The 12,180-nt window shown below is 41.3% G+C and overlaps 1 protein-coding gene across 1 annotated transcript in view; it reads left to right on the top strand.

Annotated features, from left to right (window-relative positions):
• The window catches only part of LOC140728763 (circularly permutated Ras protein 1), a 70,757-nt gene extending 58,777 nt beyond the window's left edge, over window positions 1–11,980 (top strand). The window contains exons 16-20 of the mRNA XM_073047716.1: window positions 3,400–3,511; window positions 5,828–5,968; window positions 7,043–7,136; window positions 7,686–7,739; window positions 11,778–11,980. Coding sequence (XP_072903817.1) covers window positions 3,400–3,511; window positions 5,828–5,968; window positions 7,043–7,136; window positions 7,686–7,739; window positions 11,778–11,888 — 512 coding nt within the window. The 3' untranslated portion in view covers window positions 11,889–11,980. The remainder of the gene's footprint in view (window positions 1–3,399; window positions 3,512–5,827; window positions 5,969–7,042; window positions 7,137–7,685; window positions 7,740–11,777) is intronic.
• The last annotated feature ends 200 nt before the right edge of the window (window positions 11,981–12,180 follow it).

The following is a 12,180-nucleotide window of genomic DNA, read 5'->3' as shown; positions in this document are numbered from 1 at the left end:
CCACCATACATTCTTTTAAAAACTCGCCTTCAGACAGAGGCTTGCTGGCCTTTGCTAATTTGAATGACAGCATAAAACTCGCTTTGGTACTTGACTCATGAATGGCAGTTTGACGGTGAAAAAAATTTTGTTGAGCCTGTAAATTAGCTGCCAACCTCTGAGCATTAGCTTCCTGTTCTTTCGTTGACTGGTTGCTAGCATTGTTGGCATGTTTTGTGGCAAAGTGATGGCTGATATTATATTCTTTAAAAACCGCCACAGTCTCTTGGCATATCAGGCATACAGCAGTTGATCGGTGTTCAGTAAAAAGATATTTAGTTGTCCACTCCTTATTAAACACCCAACATTCTCTATCCACTTTTCTTTTCTTAGCTCCACTCATCTTTACAGAAGGGGTGAGAGGTCAAAGAGTAAAGCGCAAATGTGGAATAATACGCTGCACCTCAACAAAGGTCAATGTATATAGAGTGCGTCATCTATTGGGAAAACGCCAGAATTGCGGGGAAAAAACGTTAACAAGGTTTATTAATATAATTTCATCAAGTTCTGCGGGCCGGATTAAAAAGCTTAACGGGCCGCATATGGCCCGCGGGCCGTAGTTTGCCCATGCCTGTCTTAGACTGTGGTGAACTGAGACATTTCGAACAGACAATTGAACATAATATTGTTCATTTGAAAGAGTTAAGGAAAATAGATCTACATCCCTACATCCCAGTCTACATTTAATGTACAGCTCTACAGCTCTACATCCCAGTCTTTGTTACCATTGGCCCACTGCATAGGACTGCCTCAGAATTCATTATCATAATTCATGAAAGGATATCCCCTGATTTGCACAAGAAATGGAGAAAAGGAACATAGATGCAGCTGAATCTTCAGAGGTAGAGTTAAACCATACAGTCTGTTCTGTTTAGGAGGATATTTACTCTGTATCTCAGTCATCTCACACCAAGATGATTGATTGATGGTTTTGAAGTTGGGGTGGTCTTGGGGAGTTAGGGGTTAGGTTAGGGTTTAGGGACAGGGATGAGGGGGAGTGCTCTGCAGTCAAAGGTTGGTGATCCCTGTGGAATATTTTTGTATTAGTACAAATTAAACAAAACAGCAAATGTCAGGAGGACTTTGTAGACCAGGTAGCAACAATGGGGAGAGAAACAGAGTTAACATTTCGTGTATTTGGCTTGACTAATTTAGTTTCTAGTATTCGCAACAGTCTGCCTTTGGACTACTAGCTGTCTTCTGATGCTGGAGGACTGTAATTTGCCTCCTCTCTCTGATGTTTCCATTATTTTAATGTTTCTTTTGCATTTCTTAAAGTATTCCTCCCACAGTCCAAAGACTTATTGGTTAGTAGGTTAATAGGTCATTGTAAATTGTCCTGTAATTTGGCTAGGGTTCAATCAGTGAAAGGGCCTGTTCCATGCTTTATCCCTAAATTTATTTATGTATCTCTAGGAGCTTAAGGATTTCTGGGGTCTGTGGGAAGGGGTAAGAAGAAGTGGAAGTTGTAAGGGAAACACCTTTAGGGAGTTCTTTTTCACTTTCTAGAATGAGGGAGGTAGGTCGGGTGAACTTCACTCTGCTCTGAATCAGTTAGGGGGAAAAAGAAAAACTAGGAAGTCTGCAGCAATTTGAAATCTGATGTTGATCACTTGCACCAAACGCTGGTAGTGTTGGGATCTTGTGTACCATCAACATCTGCTTTAGGAAATGTGCAGGTGCATCTATATCATGCATAAATCAAAAGCCAGGAAACTTGATTATGTAAACCTTTTCTCCCAGCATCCAAAAGCTGACATTGCTCAAGAGTCAAAAGTGATAAAATAATTTCTCTATCATTTCATTTCACTCCAGAAATTTAACCAGCTACTTACAACAATGATTCATCCTTGGGAGTCTAACACAACTTCCATGCATAGGATTGAGTTTTCTCTAGGAACATTTTGTTTATAGCATTTTGAATCACACTGTACTTGGGAAATTATTGTTGGGCACGCCCAAGTCAGCTGTGTTCTGATACTGCAGTGCTGATTTCTATGGTAAAGTTGATTTTTTTGGGACACAACGTAGACCAACCCACTCATCAACTCCTCCTCAGTGGCTGAGGCCTTCACACGATAATCCCCTCCGCCTTCTGAATTATCTCATGATCCTCTGATCAGCTCACAACATCCGTCCTATGCCAGTGTTTAGAACCACCCTTTCCCAATCATTTATCTTAGTTGCCAACTTGGTCCCAGGCTCAGGGTACTGCCGAACTTCCCAGCGCGATGCCCATAAGTGAAATACACATTAATGCCCCATCACGTCAAGTATCTAGTGCACCCATTAAACGACTAGACTATCTAGGCAAAGCCATTAAGAAAATTTCCGCTCAATATTTTAGACCTGAAAGGTTTGGCAGAATATCGTCCTTTCGCTTTCTACAACAGGAGTATGGCAGAAATTTAGACTTAGTGGCTTTTGCACAAGCCTATAAATATTGTAAAGTAAGCAAATGGATGTGGAAATCAGAACAGGAGTAGATCAGCCAGTCCCTTAAGCCTTTCCTGCCATTCGGTTGTGATTATGGTTGATCTCATTTTTTCCATGCCAAATCCATCCAGGTCTTTCAAAAATGCATCTAGTTCCTCTTTAACTATCTCCAGAGTCGTCCTAGGTACAGTATGCCACAGATTGACCATACACTGCAGCTCAGTTTTATGTGGTTTAATTTTGTAAATAAATGTGGGCATCCTTAAATTTCTAGTTTACCTTAGATAGTAGTTGAGGTTTGCAGACCTCCTGTCTGAAATCAATTCTCCTAGTGGCAAATGCAACATCTGCTATGGCATGAACTTTATCTTTAATCTTCACTTTAGCCCATACCCTCAAAGATTCAACTGCATTTTTATCTACATTTCTCAGTTTGTGAACAACCACACGCATCCCTCTCAACAACAACAACAACCTGCATCTGCAGCGCATATTTTCAGTCTCAGTGCACTTGACACTGACGTTAAAACTTCATCAACAGTATTCCTCCTGGTGACCTTTCTAGAAAATGTTTTATGTGTGGACAGTGGGTGAAATCAGTACCAACTGGCTAAAATGATCAGTGAAACAAACTATTCCAGCCAAATTAGAAGGTATGAGTCTAAACTGGCCGCTTTGATCTGAAACCAGAGGCTAACCTTCCCTAAAAAAATAACCAAGCTAAAAGGACAGAAGGAAACCGGCAAAAAGCAAGAAAGTAGTAATGGTATCGCCCTAGGAATTGTCTGTAATGGGTACAGATAGAAAAGGGTGGGGCGCTGGAAAAATAGTCATATAAACTTGATGTGTTCTGCACTAGGTTCAATGTAACCTTTAATTTCCTGCCTTTATCAAGATAACATGAATATATTTCAATTCTTTCAGCTCTCCAAGATAATGAGAAGCTGCCCTTCCAGCTGCAACTAAACTTTACCACTCGAGACAGAAGAAAGGCTTGTCGCATTATTAGTCAGGAGAAACGTATCACAAACAACAGGTACACCATCTGGCCACTTGGCTTACATTTTTTAAGACTTCATAAACATTCACCATTCATTCTAACATTTAAAATTTGCATATTAAATTTCCTTGAGTAAAACAGTTAAGGAATTTCAGAAGTATCCATATTGCAATGTGGGTTATGTAAAGGTTACATACCTTATCTCAATTTTGTGCACACCTCTGTTTGAAACCAATTACCCTAGGGGTAAATGCAACACCTGCTATGAGATGAACAAGGCCTTAACTTTATGTTAAATTTACATTTTACAAAATATATAAATATTTTAAAGTTCTGTTGCCAGAGTAGTTTGAGTCTCTTAGCCAAATGTATTCATATTCATTCTGAAATGAGTCAACCAGATAAAACAAAAGTTTATTATGTTGCTTTTTTTGTCTTTCAGTTCTTGTTATCGTAACCTTTATTGGGTCCTTTATTCCAGCAGGTTTCTGCACCATATATTTTAGCCCCCACGAGCTGTTACAATAGAACATAGAATATAGAATAGTACAGCACAGTACAGGCCCTTTGGCCCACAATGTTGTGCCGACCCTTAAGCCCTGCCTCCCATATATTCCCCCCCCCCCACACCTTAAATTCCTCCATATACTTGTCTAGTAGTCTCTTAAATTTCACTAGTGTATCTGTCTCCACCACAGACTCAGGCAGTGCATTCCACGCATGAACCGCTCTGAGTAAAAAAACTTCCTCTAATATCCCCCTTGAACTTCCCTCCCCTTACCTTAAAGCCCTGTCCTCTTGTATTGAGCAGTGGTGCCCTGGGGAAGAGGCGCTGGCTGTCCACTCTATCTATTCCTCTTAATAATCCTCCTCAATGTAACTTTCCTACTAGCTTTTTCCTTCCTAAATGCCCTTGGAAGATCTCAAGGCATTGTTCAACAAAGTCAAAATGCTAAAGATAGGGAAATTCAAAAATAAAATTGCTGGAAATACCAGATTAGGCAGAATCTCTAATAAGAGAAACAAGAAATGTTTCAAGTTGATGACCCTTTATGAGGATTCGAAAATGTTTAAAGATTTAATATTAGCTTTAGTTGATGTCACATGTATGTCAAAACATCCAATGAAATGGGTTTCGTTTGCATCAGATCAAATCAGCGAGGATTGTGTTGGGCAGCCTGCAAGTGTGGTTATGCTTCCTGCGCCATCATAACATGCTCAAAACTCTCTAACCCTAAGCATACATTTTTGGAATGTGGAAGGAAACCAGAGCACCCAGAGGAAACCCACGCATTCACGGAGAGAATGTACTAGGTCCTTACAGACAGTGGCCAGAATCGAACCCTAGCGCTGTAAGGCGATGCACTAATGATATGCTGTCACGCCGTTAGAAATGAAACAGGTCGTTAAGTTGTACCAAAAGCTATTGGGAGTGGAGAAGGTTTGTGATAGGGTGGAGACTATAGGAGATTGAAAGATATGGCCAGTGATGGTACTGGTCTTATCTCCTGTAGTAAAAGGAATTGATTCCATAAGGATTTGCAGTGCAATGGGAAAACAACAGAGCCATGGGCCAAACTGGATTGCTCGCACAAAAGCCAGTACAAGCTCAATGGGTCAATTTGCCCCTTTCAATACTACAACCATTCTGTGATGCTATTTTTTTTTTTTGCAGTAATTTCTCTGTTTTTGTCTCCCCCATGTGATAGAAAGCCTATGCTTCACAAATCTATGGTGTAGAAATTGAATTTTGATCAAAGCCCATACATACTCGTGTCAACTGTTGGTAGTGACCCCTCTGTAATACACTGATCTACACTCAGTGGCAACTTTATTAGATACCTCCTGTACCGAATAAAATGGTCATTGAGTGTATATTCATGCTCTCCTGCTGCCGTAGCCCATCCACATCAAGGTTCAATGTGTTGTGCATTCAGAAATGCTCTTCTGCATGGCGATGTTGTAACATTTGGTTATATGAATTCCTGTTATTTTCCTGTCAGCTTGAATCAGTCTGGCCATTCTCCCCTGACCTCTCTCATTAACAAAGTCACTTGGATTACCTTTCTTCCCCATTCTGATGTTTGGTCTGAGCAACAACTGAACCTCTTGACCATGTCTCCATGCTTTTATGCTTTGAGGTACTACCACATGATTGCTGGCTGGTGGGTAGTGGCATCAGCGCTGGGCTTTGGGGCGCCACACACACACACAGGCTGGTTAATATTTGCATTAATAAGCAGGTGTACCTAATAATGTGGCCACTAAATGTATTTTAGAACATTGATTCCAAATTCTAGGCCATTTCCAGGATGGCTAGTAAGGCTGATTTTGTCTTCCCTTGTTTTTCAGTTCCCTAGTTGAAGAGAGTGTGAATATAACTGTGCTGGGCATACATGCAGCACAGCTCAGTGGTCGCCTGACAATGGAGGGCCGAGTGAAAGAAGCATGTAACAAGATGGCAGAACAGAAGGAGCTCATCCAAAAGATTGTGTAATATAATATTCTTGTGCAATAATTTAACAACCCAATATAGAATATTTTATGTATTGATTTGGGGACCAGCACATGATGACAAAGCCAGCATTTATTGCTCATCCTCACAGAGAAGCTCTGGAGGAGTTTTGGGGTTTTAGACCCGGTGACAATGAAGGAGGGCTGGGTAAGTACTGTATTTCCAAATCAGGACGGTGTGTCATTTGGAGATGAGCCTGCAGGTGGCGGTGTTCCCCCAGTAGACAGCATTGAGAATTGAGAAGGCTGTATTTAAATAAGATCAAGCATTACATAGTGAGATGCAGCATTTTGTTAAAAGTGAGAAGACAATGGTAATGTGCCAAGGCCCAGAATGGAAAAGTAAACCATACAGGTTTATACATACACAGCTCAATGGGCAACACAGTTGGCCAGGATGAGTTGAGACAAAGGGCTGGTTTCCATTCTGAATGATTCTAGGTGATACCAATTTTGGATTTTAAAAGTCTACTAAATTTTAAGTAAAGGGGAAAAAAAAGGAAGCACCTTTTTTTTTCAGACAGAATGAACTAAAGCAGAAGATGGTAAAATAATTTTTTTTAATCAACATTAGAATCATAAGCACCAATATACAAAATACTTGGTTCTAGTGTTTCCCAAGCCATGCATACCGTAGTTAGACACAACCTCCTTCTAACTCAATATCCAGTCAATGAGAGTCCATCACTACATTTATTGTCTCTCAATATGGCTCATACACCAGCATAGGAGAGTAGACATGAAACATTTTACTTGCCTTAGAAAAACATGAGATTAAAAAAAGGTATCCAACTACAGTATTTCCACTACCTTTGTTTCACAATGCAACTGTTGAAGAATGTCAACAGCTGAACGCGGACAGCTGCCATTTTTTGTCAGAGTTTTGCTGAGTAATTAGCTTGTGCTGGCAAGTAAGAATGCAATGTAAATAAAGCAGGAACAGATATTAAACACAACTAATGCAGGTCTTTCTTTGAAGTGAATAAATATGATATAATCTACCAAATTATGTGTGGTTTATAGAGTTTCTGACCTCAGATTTTCTCCTTTCAGTGAAAAGAAACATAATCAAGAAGAGGATGACATTTATCAAAACTGGCTGCGATCAGTCGCAGTCGTGTGTGAAGACCTCACACATACGGAGGAGGTAAATATTAATTTAAATGTTTCCAAACGTGTGAGACTGGAGAACACTGTGAAAATCTTGAATCTCTAAGGTACATCAGTTGGTAATTCAAGGGTCTGCATAATGGGGCACGAGGCAAAGGACAGATACACAAAATGGGAAGGATCAAGTAGGAACTAAAATCTATAAAGTTAATTTAGAGCATTATGCAAAACCCTAATCATCTGCTGAGAGAAAATGGTCCACAATTTTGTTGGAGACTAGAATCAGGCTCTTTTCAATGATGATGTGGTCATAATCAGTCAGGAATTAGGAAGTTACAAAGGAGGATTGCCACAAGGAATAAACAATTCACTTAAAGAAGACTACATGGAAGCTGGTTCGCTGCCCAGAGAGGAACCCTTTAAGTACAACACAGCCATTTATGTGCTTCTGCTTCCCCCAGACATACTATTTCATGGAGAAGCATTTTCCTGAAACTTTGCCCATTTGAAGAATAATTTCTCCTTTATCTTACTTTGCATTTAACCAATTGTAGGCTGATCTTTTTCATAAATTTTCCTATTTCAGGTGGGAAATGCGGCAAAGTCAAAAAATGAAGAAAAAAGTGACTCTGTTTTCAAGGTAAGTGTGGACTCCAGTAAGCATGTTGTCTGAAGCCGCTAATTGTGGCCGTGGTGCAGTGTGAAGCATTGCAACTGATTGAGACTATAAAGATGAAAACAAGGGAGCAGTTTGTAACTGAGACAAAACTGGCAGAACAGCCTATTAGTTCCATTGGGTGCATGTGTACAGTCTTGTTACTCAGGTGAGGCATCATAACGCTACCTAAGTCCTTCAAACCTTGCCAGGAAATATCAGTGCCTTCAAGAGAGAAGGGATATGATAGGAAGACCAACATTAAAACCGTGACAGCAAAGCTTTATTGAGGTGCCACAAATGGCAATAAGTGATGTGGATTAAATTGTGCCCTCCACTGCTGTCTGTGTGGAGGTTGCATGTTCTCCCCATGCCCTCAAGGGTTTTCCTCCAGTGTGCCAGAGACATGTGGTTCAGTAGCATTTAACCTACTGATATATTGTATATTGTGCCTGATGTATATATGATTGATAGATTGATAGAAGTGGGGGTTGGTTGTTGGGCTTAGGTTTGGTGTAAATTGCCCAAAAGCCCTATTTCTATGTTCCATTACTCCATGCCTCTAACACGAGTGGCACATGTCAACTAAAGAACTACAGACATATCTTGTCCATAAGGCAATTAGAGCCTTCTGCTCTTTTCCCACTAAACTACTGAACACGTTCAGCCCAAAACATTGACTGTACTCTTTTCCATAGATGCTGCCTGGCCTGCTGAGTTCCTCCAGCATTTTGTGTGTGTTGTTTGGATTTCCAGCATCCGCAGATTTTCTCTGTTCTGTGATTGAGCACACAGCTTAACTTGCTGGTCTGCAGAGTAACTAGATCATTAATGGTGTTCTCTCCCCGGTTGTTTCCCCTCCCCCACAAACCTACCACCATTACCCCTGCTCAAAAATAAAGATTTGTTGTTTTTGCCTGAGTTCACTCTCTTTTCTTCCACCCTTTATTGTACTTAAGTCTTTTAAATTCATGCCTACCTTACCCAGAGCTCTTTGTTTGAATGTATCCACTCAGTTTTAGATGAAGCTGCAACACCAAAGTTGCTCTAATCATGGTTCAGTTCATTCACAACCAGAGAACGGAAATCAACGGGCTCCATGTCCTGTGCCCATGTCATTACTCTAGTGTTACACAAAAGTCACTTACTGCCCCCAATGCCCTGCCTTTTTTCCCCACTTTGTTTTCTGCTTCCAGGCAACATCATTAGAAATGGAATCAGTTTCCATTTTTAAACTAATGATACCCAGGTTTGACTCACCGCCACCTCTTTTGAATATAGAACATAAAAATCTACAGTACATTACAGGCTCTTTGGGCCTGTGGTGAACTACATATACCTGTCTGGACACGCCCCCCCCCCCCCCCTGCTGACTGCTCCTGTGGCTCCTCCCACAGACCCCTGTATAAAGGCGATTGGAGGCACGGCTCCTCCCTCAGTCTCCAGGATGTCGTATGGGGATCTCTTGCTGCTGACAGCTCTCTTCCAGCGAATAAAAGCCTATATCTCGCCTCACGTCTCCGAGAGTTATTGATGGTGCATCAGGGCCACAATGTTGTGCCGACCATATAAACTACTTTAGAAACTGCCTAGAATTTCCCTAGCACATAGCCCTCTATTTTCCTAAGCTCCACGTAACAAAGAGTCTCTTAAAATACCTTATTGTATCCGCCTCTACCACTGTTGGCAGTGCATTCCACGTACCCACCACTCTGTGTAAAAAAACTTACCTCTAACATCCCCCTTGTGCCTAATTCCAAGCACCTTAACACTATGCCTCCTTGTGTTAGCCATTTCAACCTTGGGAAAAAGCCTCTGGCTATCCAAATGATCAATGCCTCTCATCAAATTATACACCTCTGTTAGGTCATGTCTCATCCTCTGTTGCTCCAAGGAGAAAAGGCCATGTTCACTCAACTTATTCTCATAAAGAATGCTCTTCAATCCAAACGACATCCTTGTAAATCTCATCTGCACTCTCTCTATAGTATCCACATCCTTTCTATAGTGAGGTGACCAGAACTGAACAGAGATTCTCCTCAGAACTAATCCTTCACACTGCTAAGAGACTTACCATTAATATTCTCTTCAAGTTTGACCTACCAAAATGAACCACTTCACACTTATCTGGGTTGAACTCCATCTGCCACTTCTCAGCCCATTTCTGCATTCTATCAATGTCCCGCTGCAACCTCTGTCAACCCTCCAGATTATTCGCAGCATCCCCAACTTTTGTGTCATCAGCAAACTTACTAACCCATCCTTCTGCTTCTTCATCCAGGTCATTTATAAAAATCACAAAGAGGAGGCATCTCCTGCCTATGTCGTTGGTACCAATCTGTACCATGACCTCCAGCTCCTCACCCTCCCCTTCCAGAATATTCTGCAACCGCACAGAGACATCCTGGACCCTAGCATCCGGGGAATAACACACTACTCTGGAGTCTCTTTTGCTGCCGCAGGTTCTCCTATCTGTCCTCTGAACTATCAAATCCCCTATGACTACTGCTCCACCTGACTTCACCGTACCCTTCTGAGGCTCAGAGCTGACCACAGTGCTATTGGTCTGGCTGCAGCTGCCTTGCCCAGATAGGTCATCTCCCTCAGCAGTATCCAAAGGGATACTGTTGCTGAGGGGAATGGCTACAGGGTCAATGACCCTGCACTGATTTCTTTCTCCCTGTACCTCTCTCAGTGTTCACCTACCTACTCCTCGAATTTTGCACTCTAGGTGTAACCACCTGCTCAAAAGTCATATCTATCAAATGCTCTGCCTCCCATATGATCCCAAGTTCATCCAGCTCCAGCTCCTTAATGCAGTCTTTCATGAGCTGGAGTTGACTGAACTTCCCACATGATAAGTCATCAGGGAGACTGCCAGGTTCCATGAATTCCCACATCCCCAGAGGAGCATTCCACTGCTATATCTGCCATCTTGCCTGCGCTATACAATGGGTAGCCAAAGTCACGTCTTCTAACCTGTTCCTTTGGTGTCAGCCTCTTGAGCCAAAGCCTGATGCTCCCACTCTCACCACTGGCCCAGACCCAACAATGGCCGCCCCGCTTGTTCCTTCTGTACTTTTATTTACCTTGCAAGGGCTCTGTTCCCGCCACTCACTGGGTCTCTGGAATGTCTGAATGTCCCCGAAGCTCTCTATTTATACAAACTTCACCAACCTACGAGTAACCTCCTCAAAGTGCTCTGTTCTGCTGCTGACTGGGCCTCCGGAACCTTCCATTGTTTCTAAGTTATCACACTGTCAATCCAAAGACCAAGACTGTATGAAAAGGAATTGCATTTCCTATTCCCTAACCACCATCCTTTTCCCTGGCAATTATCCAGAACTATATCATTCTTTAGCATTGTTACTGTAATACTTGATGAGAAATTCATTGTTTTGGCCCAATTTTCATGCCACCTTAAGACTGCCTCTTTTTCTTTGTGTAACATTGTCTGACTTCAATCCTGCCTCATCTCATCTACTGTTGAAACCTCAAAACCCTTGTTAACTCCGTATTGGTCTGTTTAATGCAGTCCTGATAGGCCTCCATTGTAAATGTGTGGTCATTCAAAACATCCCAAGTTGTGCTGGTGCATTCACCCATTTGTCTCGACTTCGCTGACCTCCTCTCAATCCTAGTCAAGCAATTTTTTTCATATTTTCACTTATTAATTTCTTCACAATCTATATGATCTTATTCTGTTCCAGTTTTTCCTTATGTTATTGATGGTGGTGTGACATTGGTAGTAAGATCAGCTTTTTTTTTGTTCATCCCTGCTGAAGCCTATGAGAAGAGAGCATGTAGATGTAGAACTAACTCTGCCAACAATATCAAACAATTATAAATCAAGGCAGCTGGGCTAGATATACAATAACTTGGATTACTGAGAACCTCCATAGATACAACTCTGCCAACTTTTACACCATCCTGACCTCCAAATGCCTTTTATCATACCTAACATTAATTTCAGAGTTATCTTCAAATAAATTAACATGCTTTTCCTCCTTAAATTCCCAACAGATGTTGTCCGATGAAGTTGCAAACACGGTTTATCGTCTAAAGAATGCAAGAAGTAGAATGTTGAAGAAGCCAGTGCCTAAACCAACAGCTGCTCCATTGCCAATGACTTAAATCCAAGGAAATTGGAGAAATTGATCACCTGAAACTTTGTAAATGAACTGTGCAATTTTTCATTGTATTTTTACAAATATAACTTCCTGTATAGAAAATTTAACTCTTTGCATTTTTACTGTAAAAGGCCAAAGTTGCTTTCCTTTGTGAGAGCTGAGCAAGATATTCCATTGTGTTGCTGAGTGGAGAGTTCCAGGATTTTAACACAACAGTGACGAAAAATTAACAAGATTCATCTCATGGTTTCCATTGGCGCTGCTACCCTGTCTTTAAAGCAAGATGACAAGTTGCG

This window comes from Hemitrygon akajei, chromosome 6 (genome assembly GCF_048418815.1).
Source record: "Hemitrygon akajei chromosome 6, sHemAka1.3, whole genome shotgun sequence".
Lineage (NCBI taxonomy): Eukaryota > Metazoa > Chordata > Chondrichthyes > Myliobatiformes > Dasyatidae > Hemitrygon > Hemitrygon akajei.
The sequence above is the reverse complement of the archived record's forward strand: the minus strand, read 5'-3'. Positions and strand labels throughout refer to the sequence as shown.